The sequence below is a fragment of the Ursus americanus genome, chromosome 16, assembly GCF_024610735.1.
Source record: "Ursus americanus isolate L20-20 chromosome 16, mUrsAme1.1.p, whole genome shotgun sequence".
NCBI lineage: Eukaryota > Metazoa > Chordata > Mammalia > Carnivora > Ursidae > Ursus > Ursus americanus.
This window is the reverse complement of record NC_142142.1, coordinates 46,264,757-46,290,765: the sequence shown is the minus strand read 5'-3', so window position 1 is coordinate 46,290,765 and position 26,009 is coordinate 46,264,757. Positions and strand designations below refer to the sequence as shown.

General features: G+C 49.7%; 1 protein-coding gene across 3 annotated transcripts in view; it reads left to right on the top strand.

Annotated features, from left to right (window-relative positions):
- UBASH3B (ubiquitin associated and SH3 domain containing B) overlaps positions 1 to 26,009 on the top strand; it is a 135,865-nt gene that overhangs the window by 96,313 nt on the left and 13,543 nt on the right. For 2 of the 3 annotated variants that reach the window (XM_045798005.2, XM_045798004.2), the window contains exons 2-11: positions 7,177 to 7,230; positions 7,996 to 8,182; positions 9,461 to 9,659; positions 12,373 to 12,542; positions 16,340 to 16,548; positions 20,483 to 20,615; positions 21,942 to 22,062; positions 22,682 to 22,804; positions 23,960 to 24,052; positions 25,294 to 25,438. In XM_045798005.2, coding sequence (XP_045653961.1) covers positions 7,177 to 7,230; positions 7,996 to 8,182; positions 9,461 to 9,659; positions 12,373 to 12,542; positions 16,340 to 16,548; positions 20,483 to 20,615; positions 21,942 to 22,062; positions 22,682 to 22,804; positions 23,960 to 24,052; positions 25,294 to 25,438 — 1,434 coding nt within the window. Of the gene's footprint in view, positions 1 to 7,176; positions 7,235 to 7,995; positions 8,183 to 9,460; positions 9,660 to 12,372; positions 12,543 to 16,339; positions 16,549 to 20,482; positions 20,616 to 21,941; positions 22,063 to 22,681; positions 22,805 to 23,959; positions 24,053 to 25,293; positions 25,439 to 26,009 lie in introns of all 3 variants that reach the window. The other variant, XM_045798006.2, reaches the window with a different exon arrangement.

Here is a 26,009-nt window from a genome sequence, read left to right as displayed (position 1 = left end):
ACTCTGTAAGCATCTTCTATCCTTGGCCTGGACTCATGTCTATTCCTTATTCTGTGTCCATCCCATCCTCACACCTTACTGCCCTGCACATGGGCGAGACTCCATCCCTAAAGCAACCCAGCCCAACGGGAGAGAAAGAGGAAGCAGGCTGGTTGCAGTTTGAACCAAACCTTCACCGGAGGAGAAAGTTAGACTCTAAGAGGGATGGGTATTAAGCAAAAGCCCGAGAAGGAAATCCTTTCTGATACATAGAGAAAAGATAATAGGGGGGAACTTATCCTTTTTAGATGAGCAGGGATTTTTGTTTGTTTGTTTGGGTTTTGTTTTTTAGCCATAAAAGCTTTCTTCGTGTCTAGGTTTGCTTCTTCAGGGAATAGGTTTGGTTTTACTCTTATTTGGAGGCTAAGAGGGAAGGTCTCTGCTGATTGAGCTGAGGTAAATGTCCGGGAAGACAGGCCTAATATTCTCAACATCTCCCACTCCCTCTTCTGGCAAGAAACCCCATTCCAACCTGGAAGGCGCCCAGGAGGCGGGAGCAGATCTGCACGACCATACCCAACAAGAGGGGTAGGGGGCCGCTTCACCCTGGGTTTCCAGAGAACAGGAAGCTCGGCGGCAGTCGGCAGAAATGCTTCCCAGGGCTTTAGGCTCAGCGCTTCAACTGTTCAACATACTTCTTGCACTGATTCAGAGCTTAGCCACAGCCTCCGGAACCAGCCCCTGGAGTGGGACAGCCACAGAGGTGACCAGACAGCTGACCCGTCAGGCGAGAGCAGCCCAGGTCCAGGGAGGCTACGTAACAATACCAGGTCCACCATTTTTCGGGAGGGTGTAAGTCTGTGACGTGCCTGGTGGTGGAAGGCCTCCAGTCATTATTGACTTACTGTTTCTGTCCTGCTGGAGAAACAGATGCAGAGTCACCTGCTTGCCTCTGTCCTCAGGATCGCTGTCAGCCTCAGGCAGGCCGCGGAGCCACCTCAAATCCTCTCATGAAGAAGGTCTGCGCCGAGCAGGCAGTTCTCCATAGAGCGCAATAAAAGCCTCTGATATTTCTACCTAAAACCACGTTACAAAGCAATGTCTATTTTTAAAAAACACCCTAAAAAAAAAAATCCCTCAACTTCGTTTAGTGGAACCAGTAACCCCTTGATAGGGACTCTCCAACCAAGGAAAATAGAAGGTGGGTTCTACCGAAGTTTTGTACACTCCCCAGTCTGGTGTAGATCATTAAACTAATTCTGAGGAAAAGGAATGAGGTGTGTGACTAATTAGGTCATCTTTTAATTGAATTCAGAGTATTAGATGTGGACAATTTAACAACTGGTGTCCTGTAAGTTGAGAGCATTTTTTTTAAGTCCTACAGTGAGCATTAAATGTTTCTAATATTTGCGATCATCTTAGCTATGTGAAGGAAAGATCTAATTGTCATTGAATGGGGAGTTTCATCTATTTGGAGGATTACGGACTTGACTTCTTGTCTTCTCTTTTCTGACACAACTAAGTTTTTGGTCGCAGAGAACCAAAGCACAGGGCAGACAATCTGGGGGGCAGCAGTATGTGTTGGTCAGCAATCCAAAGCCAAGGACAGAACAACTTCAGGTCACTGGAATGCTCTGCTTCATTGAATCAAGATCTTATTCCTTTGAGGGACTATATTTCCTTTTATATTTCTTGTTGCTTATTGTTTTTTGAGTCAGGTGTTAGTTTTGTCAAATGTAATAAAATAGGGGAAGAACTCTCTTCTGAAGGCACATACAGATGAGCCACCTTGGAGAACCTAGGAGTCTGGGCCAACCTATCTACCTGAGCCAGGGGTGCCTTGAGTATTTACTGAGTGATTTGGGAGCTGAAGGTACTCCTTAGAAGGAAATAGAAACTCACTGAGTAGCCTAAAAGAAATGTCTGGCTTACAAACAGAAAGAGACAAGGAATCCTAGTTAAGCTAACAGAAGAAGCTTTAGGAACCTGGTTCCCACAACTAGACCCGGCATCTGGCAATGGTACTTGGTCTAGCTATCAGCTTAGAACAATAACGGAAATTGTTGGCCCTCACCGCAGCCCAGACTTGTCTCTACTGTATTCTCACTCATCTACACAGACGTTCAAGCTACCGTCCCTCACCAGTCTCCGAGCTCCCTTCAATCAGCCATCCAGTTTCCAAACACTGTCATTATCCTTCTGGTTCAGCTTCTCAATGTCCCCCTTCCGATGTGTAGCCAAGGCCTTCCAAACAGCCTCTGGCATACGCTTTCACCTCCCTTAGGGCCACGCCCCACATGCAAATCTTATTACACCTCTCCACCTTAACCGCTCTCCCCTTCGTTCCCCAACGGGTACCGTGATTGGGTCCAAGCTCTTTCAAATGGCACAGATGCTTTTGAGCTGTCCCCTTCCTACCTTTCCAGCTTCTTTAACCTTCTTCCAGGTCTACCATTTTTGCTCCGGTGTCACCAAACTAATTTCTCTGCGCTCCCTGTCTTCGTATCTTAAGCTCCTGCTATTCAGTCTACTTCCAATGCCCTTTTTTTCTCTAGCCAGTTCTTACAGCACTTTTAAGATCTTGACCAATGTCATTTCTTCTAGGACAGATTCCCAGACTTTCGGAGTTCACAACACCTTTGGCATCTCAGTCGTTTTTACATTAAGCATGTAGTCCGACAAAAATACCTGACAGTTCTGTTTATTTAGCAGTTAGACCCAAACGACTTAACGAGTACTTACCCCCTAATGGTCTAAGAGCCACGTGAAAAATACACAAAATGGAAAGAAAAATATTTTACTCTTAAATGACCACAACTACTTGTTAACGAGATGTGTGTGTCTGTTGGGCACTGCACAATTGTTCAAATGTTAGAATCAGGTTGGACACTGTCACTGTCCTCTCCTGTTCCACACTGGTTTTCCCTGGGTCCTTTTTTATTATAGCAGTTACCAGAATTAATAGTTTCACAAAGAAATGACATCAGGGGGAATGCAACACAATCCAATAGTGAAACGGACTTCCTCCAGCAAGTAGCTTATGGGATGTCTAACACAGGATGAGGATTGCTAGGTTTCGCTCAAAAATTTAGAACACCCCGTGGCACCTCTTGCAGTTTGCTGCAGGGTCCCAACCTAGGGTAGCTTGGCGTACAGTTTAAGAACCTCAGCCCCAGGGTGCCTGGGTGGCTCAGTTGGTTAAGCGACTCCCTTTGGCTCAAGTCATGAACCCAGGGTCCTGGGATCGAGTCCCACGTCAGGCTCCCCCTGCTCTGTGGGGAGCCTGCTTCTCCCTGTCACTCTGCCTGCCACTCCCCCTGCTTGTGCGCTCGCTCTCTCTCTCTGTCAAATAAATAAATAAAATCTAAAAAAAACAAAACCAAAAACACCCCCGCCCCAGAAACTCCCTTTCCTCTTCTTGTCTGCCCAGTGCCAATACAGTGCCTGGCGTAGAGCTGGCGTTCGGCTGAGAGGAACTGAACTGCCCAGGGGTCAGAGGGCACGGCGGAACCCCCAGAGAACCGGGGTGGTTGCAGAGGACACCAGCCTGGGTGACAATAGGACAGCCCAGCCAAGCTCGAAACCTGTGAATCTGGGAGGGAGCAGGAAGCTTGCTGGACTCGCACTTGGGGCCGAACCCACCCACGGGACCCAGCGGTGATGGTCTCCAAAAGGACACCCACCAGTCAAGCTGTATACTAAGCGTAGCTTTCTGATCTAAACTTTTGGTTGTGTTTTTGGTTTTCACTTGGTTTCCTGGTAAGAGTTCCTGGCGAGGAAGCAAAGGAGGGAGGAAAGAAGGCCGCTTTGTCTGAGGCACACCGGAAAGGGATTTTTCCTTTCCGGGCCCCCCTTTAAGGCTGAGGGCATCTCTGGGACCCTGGTGATGGGGCAGAGCCGTAGCCCTGGAGCCAGACCCGCCTGGAGCCTAACATTGCAGCGGAGCTAAGAGCAGACGGGGGAAGGGTCCCAGCCTGAGCGAAGCAAGGCCATGGGTGGGTGCCGCTGCTTCCTCCCGTCTGGGCCAGTGTCCTCCCAGCTGCTTGCCGGGTTTTGCAATGAGCCATTGCTTTGATCTCACAGGTGCGCCTTCCCCACCATTAGCAGGACATCAGATTTCGCGTGATTTTTTTTCCCCCTCCTACCTTCTGCTAAGAATGAACTCTAGACATAGTTGGGCAGGTTAGGACCGGGGTCTGAGAGATCAAATGTGTGTTCCCTAGTAACAGCTGCAGCAGCTCACGGGTCCCCCCCGATTCTAACCACGAAGGTCCCATCTGAATAATCAGCGGCTACAATCCAATGCCCACACCCCTCGCCTTTGGGTTTAAAGGGATACTCTCTGCCTTTGTGCGCTCAAGGTCTCCGACAGTCTGCCAGCTTCTGAGTCACCCCAAGGGTAGCAGCTGCTCCGGCTCAGCCTGGTGTTTGGGGTCTACCCCCCACACCTCACTGTTCTTGGCGTTGGCCCCACCGATGGGCCGTGGAGGTGGGAGCTCTATGGCAACAGTCTTTCCTCAGCGGGGTGGAGGGGGGAGATGTGTTCTGCCACTGCCCATGTTCAGTCTGTTCTGTGGGCAGAGTTCTGGGAACAAACTCAGCCCAAATCCTCGTCAGCGTGGCAGTGCGTGAAGGAGCAGCGGAACCCTGCCTGGGGCTTGTGACCCGAGGAAGGTGGTGATTTGACTCCTGCCACCATCCTGCCTGGAGAATCACATACCTGTTTCAGATCGGTAATGGCATTCTAGAAACTTCCTTCCCCGCCCCCCAAAAAAAGGAAAAAGACAAAACACTCTTACCACACCTTCTGATGAGAAAGTTCTTTCTGGTATCTGACTTGAGACCTTTGTGCGGTAGCCAAAGCGGATTTTACTTTGGCTGACCCTCACTAGAGAAGGCACGTCGGAGAGGAGAACCTTCCATAAAATTGAAGGTTTCTCAGACTTGTCTTCTTCAGAAAGAAGATTTTGCGTTTTCTTAATCTTTCATCGGAGCCTTATCACCCAAACCTTTCCTTATCTTCCTCAATTCTATCTTTGAACCCTCTCCAGAACCCGTCTTTTGAGTTACGGGGACCATGACTTAATTAGATCTTTCATTTCCAGAGAATACTCCTAGTGCTTAAGGAAAAAATGAATTAAATTTCAGTCAGATATATTTCACTGGGGGAAGGGCCTGGGCGGGGGAAAGAAATTGGATCCTTTATATAAATAGCACATTGTATCACAGATGAGTTTTTCTTTTCCTAGTTTTTGAAACAATGGGTCTTTTTTGGGGGGTGAATTTAATTCCTTGGAGATTCTAACCTAAAAGACCATGATTTGCATTCTTTCTTGGGTATGTGGCTCCTGGATCTGAAAAGAGCGTTAAGTTGTGTGCCTCTGTCTAGTAAGTGGTAAAAGAAACAGGGCTGGTAACATGGCAGCAATTAAGCACTTTATCCAGGTGTGGGATGAGTGTGTGTGTATTGGGGGGGGGGGTGTCCCTGTGTTTCCAACCTTTTCTGCACCAGCTTTTGTTCCAAGGGGTTCCGACGGGTCTGGGGTCTGTCTTGCTTCTGCAGAACATCGTCTTACTGCAAGCAGGCTTGCCTCTGTATCACTGTTCTTGCTCTGTAATGCTGTGTCGATTGCTTAATCCTGATCATTTGGTGTTGGTGCTTAGATTTTCCCGGGGGAAAGGGTATTTAGCTGATCTCTGGGTGGTGGAGCAGAGTCGCAGAGCCATCGCCATGGCGCGGCTGCTCTGAGCACATTACTGTACTTCCTTCCCCTGTGTTCTCCCTGTGTAAAGTGAAGAGGCCAGGCTCACAGATGGTCTGAGGTTCCTGCTGATCGTACCCCCGGGATTCACAGTTCCAGCACTTCTGGTTACTCCGTAGAGAACCCAGGAGAAGAACCAAGGGGGGCGGGGTGTGCAGGGTGCGGCAACCAGTTGAAAAAAAGGGTGCTCGGAGAATGTCAGCTAAAACTAGAATTCCCTCTTCTCTCCTCCCTCTTCCAAGGAAGCTGAATCTGTAAGGCATAAGGGATGGGGACGGTCCTTTACTGATCACCTCCATGGTGGCGGGCAAGAGTTCGAGGCTCCTTATGGACACCCCTCACTGGGTAGATGTGTGAAGTGTCTGCCCCCACCACAACCACCCCACCCACCCCCGCCCAGAGGAGTCTACACTCTTCAGATCCCATTCAAAATGTCACTTCCTCAGTTCACTGACCCCTCAACCCAAGCCTTGCCTGACCCCTCAACCCAAGCTCAATGTCCCTGTCCCATGTCCTTAGGGCTCCCTGTGCTTTCCCTTCATTGCACTCACCACCAATGTAATTCGTTACCTGTACCATCAATGTTTTCACGCCAGCTCGATCAAAAACTCCAGGAGGGCTGGGACATCGAAGTCTTGTTTTTCATGGTATTCCTAGAGCCTAGCCCGGTGCTGGCAAAATAGTAGCAGTTCAGTAAGTATTCCGTGAGCAGACATACACATGAATGGACGACTAGCAAGGCTGGATACAAACCCAGAACTTTCTGGCTCTTGAACACCTCAGATTTCAGACACCCTCCTCGTAGGCATGGGCTCGAGGTCCTCTGTGGGTCGCGTTCCTGTGACACTGCCCCTCCAGTAAGAGAACTTTGACTCGGTTCTCCAGCAGGGGGAGTGATGGCGGCACTGTCCCCAGAGAGGTCTAAAAGCCTTGGGAGATTGTGATCTAGCTGAGGCTGGTGGTGGTGGTTGGCCGTGGGTGGGAATCACCGAATGGAACCAAAGTAACGTCCTTGTGGGCCTTAGCCCCACTTTCTAACGTGCTTTGCCAAGGGGCTGCAAAGGAAAAAAAAACACTCAGCAGGGGATCTGGGTCAGTAGGAGTGGGTGAAAAGGAAAGAGGACAGACCGAGACATGACAACCTTTAGGGAAGCAAAAATAAAATTCTAATGTGGAAACGGCTCAAAATAGATTGCATGGCTGTCAGGCTGCATGCAAATCCAGTGCTAATTACATGGAAATTAATTACAAGTCCTAATTTCCATATGCCTTGCCATGACCCTTGGTGGGGGGGGCGGGGATCCTGCTGCAGGTGTCTCCCCCACACCACTCAGGAGGCTCTGATGTCCCCTACTTCACACTCTTGCCACGATAGTGAGAAAAGCTGATAGGAGGCTAAAAATACTAACAATAGAAATTTGATTTCTTCTTCCAGACAAAAAGCCTTGGCATCCACAGGAGGAAGAAGTGTTCAGGCAGCATGTGACTGGTTGGTATGAAATAAATAAATAGAGAAAATAGCATATAATTAACTCTGAGTGTATGCGGATGAGCAGGGATGTGCAGCCTTTCTCTAATGGACTTGGGGGGGAGGGGGTGGTGGGATGAGCCAAAAGACCACGTGACAAGCCCATTTATCAAGCCAGTTGCCTCCTCTGTCCTGGCCCCAGGGTGTGCTTCTCCTGAAAGCTGTTTAAAGAAATTCAAAGCATGTCCAAGACAGAGCCCTTATCACAATTATCCGCCCCTCTTATTCACTTAAAAGATACACTTGAGGGTATGTGGATGCAGGTAAATCAATTAAAAAAAAAAAATCCTACCTGCCTTGTAGGACATCACTACCCGGGGTAGATCCCACAGGCTACACTCCTAAAGTTTCCCTTATGTTTGGAGGCATATGGGTTTAGCGCTAGGCTGAACTGAAGGGACAGACGGGGTTGGAACAGCCCTGGTGGGCTGAGAAGGGATTTGGAGTGTATCTGGAGCTTATCTGGAGTGACTTTAGGATTTTTGAGAGAGTTGTGGAATGCGGACGTACTGTGGCAGGAAAGAGCAGAGAAGCTGGTGCATCTGGGAGTCGGGCATGCAGAAGGAGCTTTGAGGGATGGATTTTTAAAGCACGAAAATGAAAACCCATCCCTTGGCAGTGCCTGGGGTACGGAGCATTTGGCGGGTGGGTCTGTCTCTTTCGGGTCTTCCTTCCCTTCCATCGTTCTCAAGCGAGGCCTGCTCGGCTCCCTTCTTTCTCTGGCAGGCTGTTCTCGCACGTCGGCGACCCCTTCCTGGATGACCCCCTGCCCCGGGAGTACGTCCTCTACCTTCGACCCACCGGCCCCTTAGCACAGAAGCTCTCCGACTTTTGGCAACAGTCGAAGCAGATCTGCGGGAAGAACAAGGCACACAACATCTTCCCCCACATCACCCTCTGCCAGTTCTTCATGGTGAGCCACAGACCCCCCCAGCCCCTGCCCCCGGGGACCCTGGCTGCCATACCCCCGCCAGTGCCTTGTGACCTGGAGTCAGAGTCAGGAGCCTCCCAGGCAGCTGGCGGAAAGAGTCACGGGCTCCTGGCCCTGGAAGGAATGAGGAAGGTCCGTGGCTACTTTCCCTTGCTCCTCTTCTCCAACACCTGCGGAGGCCCAGGAGCACCGCAGGTCTGATGCGCCGTCACCATGACCGCTGTTCCACAGGACTCCAGGGACTAGCCTGACCCACTGAGTCAGGACTTGGACTGGCAGCCACTGGAATGCAGTGTCCACCCTTGTCCGTTGTAAGAGTAGAAATGAGAGAGTTGCGAATAAGAAATGTAGTCTACACACAGCGGGAGGTGACTTTAGCCTCATGGACAGACCCCGTCCACAGGTCTGTCTCACCAGATCTTTCTAAAGATGGCAAAGATAACCTGGGACCTTCCATGGTTACCTAATCCATCATCCTGGCTATCGCAGAGCTTACTTAATGACTAACTTAAATCCCCCTCACCGTAATAAATATAAATAACATTTCATCTCCTTTGGTTCTCTGTGGTTTATCCAGAGATGTTCAAGAGGAGGCAGAATGGGAGCACATGAAGACAACATTTTCAAAAAATTATTTTGAGCTTTTTTTTTTTTTTTTTTTTTACCTTTTAGCTTTTCTCTGTCTCTTTAAGGTAAAAATGTGTTCCTAACACCTTCTTTCTTACCGTGCACTCTGAAAATTAAAATGATTACCGCTTCCTCTTAGTCATCCCACGATCTTTCTCAAAAGCATTCAGGGTTTTAGAGACACTCTTTTTTCTTCCCCCAGCGCTCCAAAGAGGGTGGGAAGATGACGTCACAGCTCTCTGAGCCCCATTCTTCCCAGCTATCATGGGTCTGACAGTCAAGTCAACTTCCGACTGTCTAACTGTCTAAGAGGGGTAGAAACGTCACAGATGATGGGAGGCAGGCAATGGGCGCGTTCCTCCTTTCCTTCTGGACCAGTCCCGCATCCTGGCTGGGCTCAGGGGCACAGCAGGGCAGGGAGGGACAGAAGACTTGGTCCATTGTGCAATTTCCCAGTAAGCTCATCCATTTGTAGCGAATTGGGAGCCGCAGTTCTTCTCCCTCCTCAGAAAGAGAAGTGGTGGCTTAGCAATGGCCTCCGCAGCCTCCAGCTCCGGGCCGAGGAGGCCGTGTGCTCGGGAGCAGCAGACCTCTGTCTCCCCTCTGACTGAAGCGCCTTGTCTTCCCTGCCAGTGTGAGGACAGCAAGGTGGACGCCCTGGGGGAAGCCCTGCAGACCACGGTCAGTCGCTGGAAATGCAAGTTCTCGGCCCCGCTGCCCCTGGAGCTCTATACCTCCTCCAACTTCATCGGCCTCTTCGTGAAGGAAGACAGCGCGGAGGTCCTCAAGAAGTTTGCCGCTGACTTTGCTGCAGAGGCTGCGTCCAAGACCGGTGAGCTCACGGCCCTGGGTCCTGGTGATCAGAAAACTGGGAAGGGCGGGGAGCCGCGGGGTCCTGCAGAAACGGGGAGAACATGACAAGGAACTCCGCCCTTTCCTGCAGCAGCCTTCACCTCTTCGCCCCTGTTAGAACAGCGACTATGGTTATGCTAAGCCTCCTGAGAGAACGTCCGCCGCCTGCCCCAGCACCCAAGTTGAGGGCACACAAATGGCTCTTCCACACTGAGCCAAATGCCACCTTTGTAGCTCCGCCAGTTCAGAGTTCAGGAACCTTCCTTCCCCCACAGCCTCCCCGCCACGCAGGCATCTGTTGGGGTCTCATGGCTCACTCTGTGAGGACCCACGGCTGTGCTCGGGCGGTGGGATAGCACAGAGAGTTGAGGGGAACCACTTAGTATCAAATAACAAATCCACTGAGCCAACGTCCGGAACTCGCTGAGACCCATGACATGGGTCCCTAAAGCCTCAACAGCCTGCCAAAAATGTCACTCTTTCAAGATGTTTCTTGCTCTTTCCATGGCAGGTCTTCGTTGAGGCCAACTGAGATTTCCCGTCAAAGGAATTAGCGTAGAGAGATACTCGGGCTGTGAGTTGACGTAGAGGCAGGAGGCACGGGAAGGGGACAAGTGGGAGAAATTGCCAAAGCTTTCCTGTCTGCCTGCAAGTACAGACGAGCTCACTTGGGTCAAGGAGAGCCTTACCTGCGGGAGGACAGACAGACGGTGGGGTGGAGGGAGGGAAGAGCTGGCAGGGGGTGGTTTCTGTTGGCCCCCTGGAGAGAGAAATCACAATCGGCGGGTATTTCCTGGGGACCACTCTGTGTTTATCTGTGACGCATGCCACAGCAGTGGCTTCTCCTGGCCCGAGGGGCAGATTGGAGCGCCGGTGAGAACAGAGCTCTGAGAAGAGAGGCCATCCCAGGGTGGAGTGGCTCCACGTTCACGGAAGAAGGGAAATGCACACTGGATGATGTTCTTCCCTACAAGGGAGGAAGGGCCCTGCAAGGGGTGGGGGGGCAGGCAGCGTGAACGGAGGCAGGAAGGGGCAGGGTGTGTGTAGATGACCGTGTGGAGGCCGAGCTGGGTGTGGGCTGTACAGCTGAATCTGAGCATCGAATGCAAAGCTGGAGGAGGCCCAGAGCTGGCCAGCGCCCGCCCCCCCCCCCCGCCCCGCCCCACCCCCAGAGGCACTCTTCTACTTGGGAAGCTGGGCCTCCTTAGAGCCCCTCTCCAGGCACACCTTCTTCCCAGGGATGGAGCCCGCCATCTCCTAGCTTAATATTTCAGAGAAATAACATAATAGAGAAGCAAATTACTTCCTGTTCCTATCCCTCTAACTCAGGGAAATGGCTTTTTCATCCCACAGTAGCTATTATCAAAACCACTCGAACTCCCACAAGACCCAAATCCTTCACAAATGCGTAAAGTGGGTCTCAGCCAGGGCTGTGGCCGATTCTGAAGACACATGACCAGCAGCAGCAAGAGGCAAGAGGCCCTTGCTCCCCTTCCTTGTAGGGAGGCGGAGGGCCAGCTCCTCTCCAAGATCTGTGGCCACTCTCCAGAAGGACCTGGCCGGTGGGTTCCCTGCCCCTGTGCGGCCCCCTGGTGGTCACTGGGAGAACTGGGTGACCCTGCCCTGTGGAGCTGGTCCAGCTCCTTGCCTCCTTGTGTTCAGGGCTGGCCATCCCTTCTTGGCCCTAGAACTTAAGCCTCAGTATTCTAGAGTTTTTGGCAGACCCAGATTCCTTCAGCAATTCATGCATGTGTATTCAATCATCCACCAAATACTCAAAGCATGTAATGTGCTGAGCCCTGGGGATACATTGCGACCACGACCCAGAAAGCCCTCACCTCATGGGGCTTACACCAGAGAATACACAGAGATCCAACGGCCCTGAACTTCTCAAATTCCCTCCATCCCCTCTGGTTGTATCTCCTGCAGTGTTCTAGACGGGAAGGGGATCTCCCCCATGCAGAGATGTACAAAAGAGAAATAAAATCCATTGCCTCATGTAGGTAGGTTGGTCTTAGAATTTAACAGTCTGGATACTTTAAGCTGGTGGTTTTCAGTCGGGGAGAGTTTATCCCCCAGGGGTCGTGTGGCAATGTCTGGAGTTCTTTTTGCTTGCCACAATGTGGTGGGTGCTCCCAGAATCTAGTGGGTAGGGGCCACGGATGCGGGTGAAGACCCCGCAGTGCACAGGACAGCCCCCACAGCAAAGAATTATCTTGCCCAAGTGCTGCTGGGAAACCCTGTTTTGAACTTTGAAAATACTCCATCTTTTCCTCTGGTTCTGTCCGGTTCTGTCTGGTTGCCCCATGAGAGCCACCCAGAAGCTAAGAGACTTGATTTCGACATGAGGGCAATGTAGCTCTGGCACCCACGTGATGACAAAATCTCTTTATTTCTCCATAAATTAGCTCATCCTTCTACATCTCGGTTTCCTCCTCTGCATGGCGGGCCGGTGATAGTGCGTTATGAGGAAAAGCAGACCCAAACCGTGACCTCTCAGCTGATCCACGGGTTGATTCCGGATCTTTCACACTCTCCTCTCCCCTTATTCTGCTGCTGTGAAAGAGGGAAACTGGTTTCGTCTGGCCAAGGGACTCCCTCCTCTGTCACTTGGGAGGCAGAATGGATGAGGGCAAGTCTCTGCCATTGCTATGATAACCACATTCTAGTAACTCTTTCCTCCTTTTTTCCAGAAGTCCGTGTGGAACCTCATAAGAAGCAGCTCCATGTCACCCTGGCTTACCACTTCCAAGCTAGCCACCTACCCACCCTGGAGAAACTAGCCCAGAACATTGATGTCAAACTAGGCTGCGACTGGGTGGCCACCATATTCTCGCGAGATATCCGGTTCGCGAACCATGAGGTAACGTCTCCCTGTGGCTCCTGACCCTACCAGAGGAGGACGGGTGCAGTCATAACTAGGAACACTTGCAGCTCACCGCTGCAGGGAGGTGGGTCTCAAAGGAAAACAGTGAAGTGAGTACCAGACCAGGAGTCGGTTGACCCACAATTTCCTCCGGGCTCTGCCTGAATCCCTGGGAAGCTGGGAGCTTGCATCCTCCTCCCTGGGTCCCAAGTGACTCATCTATGTACTGCCCCCATTGTTCTGTCTGCCCTGCCAACCTTACTGGACTGATAAATGGGAGGATAGAAAAGTTTGTTGGAAAAATTTTAATTCCATAAATGCATGGTATTCATAAAAGACCTCATCCAGATCTTAGGTAAGGAGAATACAGAAATACCCCCCCAAAACTCTGTGTGAACACATAATTAAAAGATATTTGCTAAGTATCGATGGCATGTAAGTTACCATGAAACATACTAGAATTTTAACTACATTTATGAGACCGTATTTAATTTGCTGTCCAATTTTTCAACAGCAAAAGAACTGATATTTTTGTCAGTTTACCTAGCTTTTTTTAACCTTTCCATTAGACATATTTTAATATGAAAAACAATTGGGATCTCGACCAGCTGATCTCATCACTGTTTTGCAAGTGTTGAGAAGAGCTGACCCATGAACCAAAGCTGTGGGCCTGGGCACGGGGCCTGTGAATGTCAGGGACATGCCGCTTTGTCTGACCCTGCTGACAGGAATGTTGTGTCCTCCTTCCAAGTCATTTGATGGAAGTTTCTGGAAAGACACAACAAGGAGACTGGGCTTGATCTTACTTAAGAATTCTGACAGCTCCTGGAATTGCTTAGGATGAGCCCTAAATATAACAAGGGAGGTGTGGCTGCCTGGGCTCCTTACAAGGACAAAGGAAAAAAAAAAAGTCAAGGGTTGCATGCAGATGGACTGAGAGAAGTCACCTTTCTAGGAGAAGGAAGGTAGCAATGGAATTTTACAAGGAATATCTTCCAATCAACACTGCCCTCCAGTTAACTCAAAGGGTAATTGCTTTTCTGCCTGACCCACATTCTGTTCAATTGGTACTGAGGGAAAGAGGCAGCAAGCGCCCACGCCAAGTATTTTCTAAAAATAACTTGGCCTCTTTTATCTCTTATTTGTAAAAGCTCATTTATTACTGTTCCTGCTGATACAGCTCACTCTCGGAGGTCATTTGGCTTTACCTGAGCCCCCCTGCATAGAAACCCCCTTTCTCTCCTGCCTTCTTCTGTCCCCAGGAGGTGGGGTTGATTGATCATGCCAGGCAGGCAACAGATGCCCAGAGAAGGAGAGTGGTTTGGACAAGGGCACTCAGCAAGCCAGGCGTAGGGAAACATCTAAGGCTCATCCCTCTGCTGGCTCCCACTTTGATTTGGACCCACAAATCCCTGTTTATATGTTCCGTAGTCTTCCGTGTTCCTGATTGCATGGGGCCATGCCGTGTCTCTATGCCAAGCGATAGAAATCTGAGGACAGCATTACACACCAAGCCCACGTGGCTCTAGATTCTGGCTCCACCCCTTCGGCAGTCGTTAGGGTCACTTCTATCGCTTCTAGAACACTCCTGTCCCTAGTCGTTTCATGCGTGCAATGGTGATAGTATTTTTGCTGGACCATTGCTATTGTGCGGACTCCATAGAAGATAATGGAAAGGTCCCGCTAGACAGCACAGCATGGGTGCAGCAAAATTTCAGTAGTTACAAGGAGCTTCGCAGGGCTGCAGCTGCCCCGTGCAAAGAGAGAAAAAATATCCCTGAGATAGATTCCACAATTCTTACTCTTTTATGCTTAGCATTTACCTGTAAGTATAATGCAGTGCAAAACTGGGCACGTGTCCTGCTAGCTCTCAAACATAGGCTGAGTTTTTGCATGTGCTTTCGGTGAGTGGAATGGGCTTCACTGGTTATAATTTTAGATTCGCTGCCATGTTTTATTTTATTAGCTAGTCAATAAATCAAAGCTCCTTGTTGCCTAACTACCCTCTGCTTAGGACGTACAGTCTCCTATGCGCCTTTGCTGGGTCTCAGTTTCCCTGGAGGTAACCTGGGACATAGACTACTCACCCCCACCAAGTGAGAGGAGGAGTGAGTTCTCATCTGAAGTCACTTTCCTTGAGTTTCTCAAAGGAAAGACACTTCTGGGCCAAAAGCATAATTAGTCAAAACTATGCTATGCTTGAGTATCTAAGAGACATGAGTTGTTCCGACTTGTTCCCCCTGTGACTTGGTGCCTCTCTCCACCCTGTTCCAGGAAAAGGAGTGTTCTTTTCGATGCATCATCCCATACCTAGCTTAGAGGGTTGTGTTGTTTTGTTTTTTAAGCTGTTTTCACAGCCCAGCAGAAACCCTCCCTGGCTAGTTTGGAATGGTGGTTTGTGCACAAATGTGGTGGAGGATGGGGGAAGGAGTGGGAGGCGAACAGGGGCAAAGATCCAGAGCTGAAAGATACTGGAGAACAGGGAAAGAAATGGGTGTCCTGAGCAAAAGAAGGAAAATCACAATCCAGTGGTACAATTGAGTTCTGTGTGTTTTCACTTCCATTCTCTCGGGGCGGGGGGAGGGGGAGAAATCCACATCTTTTTTGCCAATGCCTTTCCTTAGAGAATTCCAGAAGGAAATTCTTTATAATGGGTTCTGATGTGTCTCCTTGACAGACACCGGTGAGCTGGTTAGCTCACAGGCACACAGTCCAGGGGTCAGGCTACAGGGAAAATCAGGCGTCATGGTTCAAGAGACGTAATTATGCGCCTTCTGTGTACCGGCTCTGTCCTAAAGACTTTCCTTAGATGGGCTCAGTAACGTCTACAGCCCTGGCATTATTTTACAGATGAGAAACGGGAGGCCAAACAAGGTTAAAAACTTGAAGGTGAAACCAGAATAGTTAGCCCTACCACTAATGACTTCAGGACTGCAGGAAAGGATACGGTAGCTCCATCTTTGATAGGAAATAGTTCCCTTACTCTTGAGGGCCCTTGCTGTTAATGAAAAAGTAGGAGAATGTTTTCCGATGTGCCTTCCTGCCAATGCCATTTGTCTATACCAGGAGAGGAGACAAAACATCAACTAAGTCAGCCAAGCAACATGGCCTAGGGTTGGCTCTGAAGGCTCTTTCTGAGCCCAAAGAAGAAACACGTGGTCTCCATCTGTTTGCGGGTGAAAGCCGGTTGCACAGACGTACACACCGATGGCTGTGAAAGATAGCTTTCTTTCAAGGTCTTCGTGACAAATGCAGGTTTAAAGAAAGCTCCTTGAAGGCAGTGACGGTGTTGTTGAAGCCCCTGAGTTATAGATGAAGGGAAATGCGTCGGTCCCAAAGCCTCCCTCCAAGGAGAGTGTCTCCACCCAGACCATCTGTAACCCCCATATGGAAGACTGACTCTCCATGAGCGGGGTTGCAAGGGTCTATTACGGTGCCTCCCCCAGCAGGTGGAGAAGGGGAAACTAGGTCCAACCCCATTGGTAGAACAGCTTAATCGAGCTTGCAGATCAGTTTCTAAAAACTATCTGAATCCTGACAGGAAGAAAGACATGCCCGCAGGAAAGTCTGGAGCCATCCAGTAGCACCAGGCATGTATCCACAATACCCTGAAAAAAAAAAAAAGACGTTTTCTGATCTGAGTCCAAATGTGGTCCGAGCCTGCAGACCCCAGGGGCGCGTGTAAATGTCAACATCTGGATTTGTGCGCCGTTAAAGCAGAGCACAGATGGGCCCGGGAGGCACTCAGACTGGGTCACACATGGGCCTCCCTCCTCCCTCTCTTCCTCTTTCAGACATTACAGGTGATCTACCCCTACACCCCACAAAATGACGACGAGCTGGAGCTGAGCCCCGGGGACTTCATCTTCATGTCTCCGATGGAGCAGACCAGCACCAGTGAGGGCTGGGTCTACGGCACGTCCTTGAGCACCGGCTGCTCCGGACTCCTGCCTGAGAACTACATTACCAAGGCCGACGAGTGCAGCACCTGGATATTTCATGGGTGAGCAGACTCGAGTCCTTTACCCGCTGCTTCGGGGAGAACGCGGCAGCCTGGGAGGAGGGGGTGGGAAACAGACGTGAGCCTGGACCACACGGGTGGCAGTAACAGGAAAGGAACTCGTGGGGGAAGAAAGCTGTTGGTTCAGGGCCTTCAGGAAAGGGCTGACGGGGGGCAGGAGGGAAAGGATGGACGGATCCACTCTCCTGCTCTCTGCCTGCGCCACTTGATGCCACGGTCTCAGTTCCTGATCAGAGACTACACGAGGCAGGTGGAGGGACCATCTCACCAGCTGAAATGTGGGTCATCCCAGTGCTGAGACTTCATGGCCTTTGGGCTTCTGTACCCTTCGTCCCGGGTCATTGCTCAACAGTGGTCTGACTCCCCAGAACAGCAGGACAGGTTCCCATTATGCCAGCCAGACCAAGAGTGATGGGGTTTGCGAGGACCAGGGGACCTCATTGCCCCTCGCTTGTTGGGCGACCCTGAGCAAGTCCTCAGGCTGGGCACATAAATGCCTAGATCAGAGAGACCGTCTAAGGAAATGGGCAACTGCCAGAACCTAGAAAAGACGCATGGTGGCCCTTAGTCTTCTTTAGAGTGGTAACTGTCCACCCATCCCTCACTACTGTTTTGCCCCCAAACCAAACTGATCCCATGTTCCGAATGGCCTGATTCAGATGGCCAGCTTTGTCTGGACAGATAAAATGGGAACGAGAGGCACCTTCTCTTTCTTAATCGGAGCAGCTCGAAGCCAGCCCTTCCCCAGCGTCCTCGGGCATCTCGCCAGGGCGCGCACGCTGGCTCGTCTCCCCTCCCTCTTGCCATGTGCCAACGTGGCTGCGAGCCGGAAGCTCTGAGCACCAGCTGCGTGGGGTGGCGAACATTGTTATTACCGCCAGAGAAGCAGAGAGGGGTGGTTTCAGCGAGTGTTTTGCCTGGAGGGAGAAAAGAAAAGAAAAGATTCTCTACCCCCAGTTAGCAGCCAGCAGACAAACCACAAACCCAGAGATGGGAAAGAACATCTTCTTCCTCTATGATCCCCTGCCCCGCTGTCCCTTCCTCTTCCTTCCAGCCTCCCCCCACCCCCGCCCTGGAGTGTTTAGTGGCACACGCGGGAGCTCAGAGCTGCCTCACGTTCCCCAAACATTCGCTTTTTTGGAAGTGTTTCTGAACATGTAAGTTGGATGTCCAAAGTCACCACGTTATCCCTATAAAAACACGTGAAGCGTAATGCACGTGAACACGCGGAGGACTGAGATGGTTTGTCTGATGCACAGTGCCCAGACCACATTTTTAAGTCAGGCTAGAAATGGGAGAAAAGTCTGAGAAGCCCTGCTGACCCATTTCAGATCAGTGTTTCCAGATCCACTCCCGTCCAAATTAGAGCTCAGGCCGAAACACAGTGACACTGGCTCACAGACCACAGGGAGGTCTGCGTGTCCTCTCCTCTTGTTTGGAGAGATTACTAGCGAGGATGTGGCCCTGGGAACCACGTCTGAAGTTAAACTCTCAGCTGCCACAGCCAAGGCTGCTCAGAGTGGGGAAGTACCGACATTAGGTGTTAGGCCACCGTAATCACTAATACACCCACTTAAAAGCTGTGCGACCTTGGCCAAGTTACATTACCTCTCTGAGCCCATTTGTTAATCTGTGAGATGGAGGTAGGAACTGCATTCACGCCACGGGAGTGTTGAGACTACAGGACTTGATTTTACATTGATCAGTGTGTCACATATATAACAGCATGAATCTAAAAAGCCATCAGCTTGAGGATTTTTCTTTTCTTTCCACCTCGTGTTTTCCAGTCCTCTCCTACATGCTTGTCAAATCAAATGTCTCTTCACAGAGGTGATCCTGTAGGAGAACTGCTCTTTCCTATTTAACCCCAGAAGCAGACGTGACTTAAGGAGGCTCCCTAGAAGACAGATCGTCTCTCTCTCTCTCCCCTAACCAGTTAGCCTCGAGGGGGTAGCGGCCCAGGAGGTACTCCAGAATGACCTGGCTGCCTTGATGGGAAGTTGCAGAGGGGATCCAAGCAACGAGTAGGGACTTGGGGTCAGTTACCCTTCACAACCCTTTCCTTCTGCCCTGTTCTTCTCAATTCTAAGTCCCTTTTAAGGAAATCTTTTCCTGCGTCTGGCTGGTCCTTTCTGGGCTTCACCCACAGGACTGATGTATCCTAGGGAGGTGCCAGTATCCCCACTAGTACTTGAGATGTCCTGGGTCTCGGGCTTCAGCTTCCTCCCTCCGGTACTCTCAACATAAAGCATCCAGCTGTTGTCTTCCTGGCACTGACAGAACTGAACTGTCTCAGAGGGAGTCAGGTGCTTTGATCACAATGACAGGTAAGAAGAGAAGGAGGTTGGCATTCTCCTTGCCGTGGAGCTGAAGGGATTCTGCCGGTGCCTTCACAGCTCTAAGAAAGGAAAGACATTAAGGGACGTGCACAAGCAAGATGTCAAGATGATTCCCTCTATGCAGACATTTCAGGCCTTGAAGCTTTGATGAATCAGACAGTGATACCGAATTTTCTAATTTAACGGTGATGTTTGCAAAGGACAGCGCCCGCCTATCGGACTGCGAATGGCACTTGATTTTTTTCACTGGGTCTCTCGGGCTGCACTCACACTCGCTCCTGCAGCTCTGTTGGCGGCAGCTTCCCACCCCAGATCTGCTGAATCACCATCTGGGGCACGTGGGGCAGAGCTCCCCTGCTGATTCTGATAGGCGCAAGGGCTGAAATGTCACTTTTTCCAGGCAGAAGGCTTTGGAAACCTTCGTGTGGAAGGAGGGCTGAGTCTATGTACAATCACAAAGAGGGGGGGTACTTCGGGGAGTGGACAGAGCCCTGAAATTATTAAAAATCCTAACATTTAAAAAATGGTTTGCCTCACAACCAGTCAGCTTTGTTATATTGCTGACTATAAAAAGTTCTTTTCCAAGATGAATTTCAAAGACGACCACTGTGTTAACATTTAATATTCCTGAACAGATGAAGGCATCAGGTACAAACCGAGACTGTGCCGAGCAGACTCAAATGAACGGCTACCCTAGTTACAAAGAAGCAAGAAATCTAAAATTTCAGTGCTCTCCCTTGAACGCTGCTCGGTGAGCCAGAAGGAGATGTTCACTGGATTTGCCTCACGACCGTACTTACATGGCAATGTTTAGTAGATAAAGCCTTTTGGAAGCCTCGCTAATCAAAATCATTTGAACATGGCCTAATTTGCTGCCCCCCCCCATCAGCGAGACCTCTTTGGGGCTTCTGCAGTTAGTGTTACCCCCAGAAATGAGAGCTCTTGGCTCACAGCTCCTTACATCTGGTGAGAATGGCCGCCTCTGAAATAATTCTGTATTCAATCAGCTCGTTGGAGGTATTATTAAGGTGGGGAGAGGGGTGGGGCAAGGGAAGAAGGTGGAATAGGGGAGAATGACCATAAGGCTTCTTTGATCGCTAGGAGCCACGGGCAGAGTGATGGAGTTAGTAACCCCCCCCCCACCTCGTCAGTTCAGATGGAAATCACCATGGAAAAGATGAAAGGCAACAGGAATTGTGGGGTGGTTTTGTTTTTCTTTTGAGCCAGAAAAGTAGCTGGAAACAATGGTACAAAATTGATAGCTCCTTCTTCTTTAGCATGTGTTGGGGCCAAGCCTGCCTGGGGCATTCTAAAACTGGGGCCTCATCCCTGCCCAGAGAGACAGACGCATCTGTTCCAAGTACAGAAATCCATCCACCCCCAATTTACTAACTGCAAGACTTCAGTATAAAACAAGATGTTCCTCTCCAGAAATGGGGTGCGCCCCCCGCTCCACCATCCCAACCACGGCACCGCCCAGGGTGTGCTTCCAGCTGACTCCCACCCCCCTGTTGAGCCCAAGAGTGATGTGCAGATGAATTCTGGCCAGTTACCGTCTCCCTTATCTTCCCCCGCAGTTCTTACTCGATCTTAAACACAGCATCTCCTAACGCGCTCTCATTTGGTGATGGTGTGTTGGAGAGGCGGCCGTATGAGGACCAGGGCCTGGGGGAGACGGCGCCCCTGACTATCATCTGCCAGCCCACGCAGGTAACGCTGACCGGCGGGGTCACGCCCTCAACTCTACTCAGGAGTCACTGGGCACGTATTTGCTAGATGGGAAGGCTTGCCCTTGCTGCCCCCAAGGGTCCCCAATCTCTCGGGGAGAAAGGGCACAAAATGGTAAAAGATACACAGAAACATAAGGCTAGGAAGAGTCACGTGGGTGGGACGGAGAGCACCTACCGCATCTGGGTCTAGGCTGGTAGAGAATGTGGCCCTGCAAACAGGAGGACACGTTATCTGTAAAATCATAAGAGTTCTATTTCTGAGGCCACTGTGACATTAAAGAAAATAAGGCTCTTAGCCCAGTGCCTGGCACACAATGAGTGCTTGCATATATCCGAGTGCTCAATATATGTCAGGAACGCTGCAGAATGGAGAGTGGGGGTGGGGATCCTTCTGAACAATAGAGACAAAGGCAAGTTGAGGAGCAAGAGACTAGATCGCATTGGCTGGAGCCCAAGCTTGAACTGGGGAAGAGTAGGAGAAGAAACGGGGAAGATCGTGGCACTGTCCCACATTTTAACCCTCTCAGGGCAACTAACTGGCAGCAAGTATCAAGTGCTGGCCGCACTGGGGAAACTGGGAATAGCCAACTATCAACAAGAAGGAACAGAGAAACATCTGTAAGGATCCACCCAGCAGTTCTAGAACCTGAAGTCATTTGGGCATGCCTTTGACTGGACTTGCCTATTCCATCACTCAGAGGGAGCAACTGTCCTCCCCGAACCATTTCTGGGAACACCAGCACGCATGTAGTCAGACAATAGAGCCAAAAGTGTGATCAGAATAGTCAAAGTTGGGGGAGACCGACCAACCATATGGTCTAACCACCCTACGTTAGAGGTGAGGCAGACACTTTTGTGATAAAAGTCCTCACTCCCTGAAGTTGTTGATGAAGTATCCCTTTTAGGGAGGACTGGATGGCTAGCTTGACACACTGGCTAGTTCTCCCTCGGAGCTGTAACGCAAGTGGTCTTCACATTTTAGCACTGGCCAGATGCTACTCCTGTGAACAGCCCTAGCAACAGCAATGGTGTGCGACAGTCTTCACCACCCTCTGATTTTATAAAACACCTGCACTGCAATTCATCTCATTTGAGCCTCAGAATAACTTGTGAAGTCTGTGGGAGGAGTCTCACTGCCCCCATTGTACAGATGGGCCAAGCTAAATCCCAGGTAGTTACGGGATCCGTCCAAGTCCTACGCTGGCTGACTTTTCTAGAGCTCAGCTCCGCTCCTCCGGCACCTGGCTCCCAGACGTGTTCACTTTCTTATGTGATTCCCCCACTAACAGCCTTTCTTTCTCTGCAGCCTCTGAGGGTCAGTAGCCAGCCCGGCCCTCAAAAGAGATGCCTCTTTGTGTGTCGGCACGGGGAGAGGATGGACGTTGTGTTTGGGAAGTACTGGCTCTCCCAGTGCTTTGATGCCAAAGGTGAGTGGTTAGTTGACCTGCTTAGCATCGGCATACCTATCACGGCCTCTAGGGGGCACAGTCAAGCTACGTTTGTCTAGATGGAGTCCTTTATGGTTGTTTGCATGCTGTAGGAAATGCCTATAATCGGTTACAATGTAAGTCCTTCCTGATGGTCTTGAGTGTTCTTGTCCCCATTCTATAAACTGGGACACCAGGGACCAAAGATGGCACACGTCTTGCCCATGGTCATTCGGCAGAGGCAGAAACCAGTGTCCTGATTCTGTGGCCCGAATTCCCTCCATTAAGTCACACTGGCTTATTTTGGTTCCGTTTTCATCCGGGCGGCGCGTCTAAGATTGAGAGGCTTGCATATCACGGAATCCTCCTCCTCTAGAGTGTGTGGTTGTTACTTTCACTTAAAAACTGTCTCGTCACTTTTGTCCACAGAATGCAGGAGTGGATGCCAAGACTCTACCAGAGGAAAAGTGTCCGCTTCATGGTTTTCTAGAAAGTTCATTTCAGTTTCTTTGGCCCAGAAGGAATAGGAATGGGGGGCTGTGAGGGTCAGCAACAGAAGTCCTATGGAAAACAAAAAGTCATCCTTTGTCTTTTTTTTTTTTTTTTTTTTTTTGGCCAGGCCGCTACATACGCACCAACCTGAACATGCCTCACAGCTTACCTCAGCGGAGCGGTGGTTTCCGGGATTATGAGAAAGATGCTCCAATCACCGTGTTTGGATGTATGCAAGCAAGGCTGGTGGGTGAGTGTCCTGGAGTGACTGCACAGCCTTTTCTGGCCACTTGTTCCAAAGACTGGTTCCAGTGGCCATGCCAGGACACTTTCTTTGGCTTTCTACAACTTTCCTACAAGTAGTTTATTTCCCCAATTCAAAAGGGATTTATTATGTAACCAGAAGTTCAGAACACTGTGCTTGGCGCTGGGCTGGTTTACCAAAGTGAATGAGGTGTGACCCCCGGAGGGCTGTATCACCCAGTGACGGGGCAAGGTCAGCTTCTAGTGCAGGGGTGAGGAGGAGGGAAGCCTGGAGTGGCTGGATGTAGAGAGGCCAACTGGATCCTTTGAAGATGATCAGTTCGTTGCAGGTCTCTTCCATACCTGCCAGGCAGAGACAGCAGCCTCGTGCTATTCGATCATGTCACACATTCACTGATCACTTACTTTGTGGAGGACCCTACGCTAGGGGTTGGGGATCCAAGCGAGAGCCCCCACCCTCAGGGAAACAGATTTAAAAGTGGATGAATATCATACATCCTGAGTATATTCAAGAAGAGAACTGTGTACAGAGTATCCTGGGAGCAGAAAGAAAAAACCATGCAGAAGTGGGGAGGAGAAGGCGCCGGAGGCTAGAGGAGAACAACATGAAGTCATAGATGTGAGCAACAACATCTGAAGGACTTAGAGAAAAAGCTCTCTTTCTAGAACACGGCTTGTGAGCCCCACGCGATAAGGCTGGTGAGCTGGATAAAGACAAGTTCACCGAGACCTTGCCCCTCCATATTAAGGTGTTTAGACTTTATCCAGTAGAGGAAAGAAGTGTGTGAGATCTTGTTCAGCGCAGGATCTAATTGTCACAGTACAAACCATCCCGTTTGTATCGCCAAGCATGAAATCAGAGCGTTCTCGTGTTTCTGGATCTCTCCTAGATGGGTATTTTCCTGCTTGTTAGGACCAGAGAGAAGGAAAGAAAAAGACAAGAGGGGGTCTTCCATTTGGGATCTTTTCCAGAAACACTGATGAGGGGACGGGTTGGAAACAAAGTGAAAAATGCCGGCTCTCTGTGAGCCCCCACTGAAAAAGGGGTTTGCAGGGTCTGCCTGCCGCCCGCTCCCGCGTTGAGCCCCAGCAGAGGCTGCGTAAATGGAGCAAACTGATTCTTCTTTGCCTTCCTTTGCAGGGGAAGCCTTATTGGAGAGCAACACCATTATCGACCACGTCTATTGCTCCCCATCCCTGCGCTGCGTTCAGACTGCATACAACATCCTGAAAGGTTAGACTTGATAAAAGTCGGCGAGTCCCTCCTTCTGCCTCTAGACAGCCCTACACCTACATTATCCTAGACTTATGGGACATTAGCCAATGGAAAGCTTCAAATGTGGAATGTTTAGCCATGATTCTTTTGGAAGATGTCTTTGCAAGCCTCCTGAAATCATACTCTGGAGGTATTAGATGAAAGGATCATACAGATCATTTTTTGCTTGAAAATGTAAAGCCCTCTTGGATGAATGGTAGGTTTGTGAAGTACCGTTGTCTGGCAAAAATTTGGAGCCTCCAGAGTGTGATCCTTTTTTTTCGCAGTGAAAGAGTGACATCATTTCCTCCCACTCTGGTCTGTTTTCTTCTTGTTTATAGTAGCAACGGTGCTTCTGAGTATCTACGAAACTTAATCATCCCTGTTTCTGTAGTTAATTGGATGGCTTTAAAGGCACCATTGCTATAAAGATCCTCAACTTTCACCCTGAAATCTGGGGAAGCTTGAGTTACAGGGATCTCCATTCTCATTTCACTGGAAGGAAAATGAGTAGAAACAAGAGTGAAACTATTCGCTTATACCAAATAAATGAATGAGCCAGAAATAGCCAAGCCAATGAAGAATGGACACTACCTTTGATGCTTCTTTTCCTTGAGTAAACCGGAATGCATTTATATATTAAAATACTTTATTAAAAAACTGGGCTAAAGGCAATATAAAGAAAGTTAAACAGGGACAAGTCCTACTCTGAGGGTAATTACACTCCGAGAAAACACAGGACTTGTGCACTGGCACTTGGAAATACTCAAAATTGGATTTTCTGGTAGAGAACATGAATAGTTTACATGATATTCAAATACAGTGTAAGCTATGGTAGAGCAGTGGATGCTTAGAGAATTTCTGAAGTTTCTTAGCAAGGCCATCTTGGGACTTCCCTTAGAGCGATTCTAGTAGTCACAGATGTGTACACATGATATGGGTAATGACTTGCGTTTCTTTCCTTAAGTCAGACACCACGTAAAGCCAGTGCACATCCTGTTGGTGGGGCCAGTGTGTTAAACTTGTATGTGTGTCATACGTGGAAATTAAAAGCCCTTGACCAAACCCACATGCGTCCATCTTCTTTTAGCTATATGTAGGAACTGGCCAGAAAAGAGAATAGATTTACCAGAACTTGTAGGGCCCTTTGGCCTCTCATTTACTTTTCCACTGAGAATATAGTGGCCATTCCTTTATCTTCATTTCATTTTACGTCTAAGGTTTACAACAAGAAAACCACTTGAAGATCCGCGTAGAGCCTGGCTTATTTGAGTGGACGAAGTGGGTCGCTGGGAACACGTTACCCGCGTGGATACCCCCATCAGAGTTAGCTGCCGCCGACCTGAGTGTTGATACAACCTACAGGTAACCCCCTGAGCTTCTACGTCCCAGAGTCAGTGTGCAAGTCCTTTTCTACACCAGCTCAGGCCAGCTAAGGAAATGAAGAACCAGGCGTAGCCCAGGGGCAGGTGTCCCTCGTGGTGGGAGTCGAGTTACGATTTGAAACAACCACGACCAGAGAAAGCCAGCATTCCCTCGTATTTAGTGCGAGTGTGGATTATATCCCCCTCCCCCACATTGGGCTTTCCTGACTTTATTAGGTCTCTTTCAGTCAATGATAAAACCCCTTTGCATTCCAGGATCCTGCACCAGCTAAGCACAATGGAGTTCCAGAAGCTTGTTGGGGGGTTAAGGAAAATGACAAGGTCTTGCCTTGGACTGTCATTTTTCAAAACATTTTTAATTCTCCTTATCTTCATTTATTGTTGCCAGAACCCCAGAATACAGGCGAGACACTTTAGGAAAGCTGCTTGTACTCTCTTACCTATTAAAGTCATTCGTTTAGTAACCACACATAACAATGATGGCAACAACTAATCTCTGTTGATCATTTTCTGCGTGTCAAGCACTGTATAATCTAATCCGCTTTCCCATC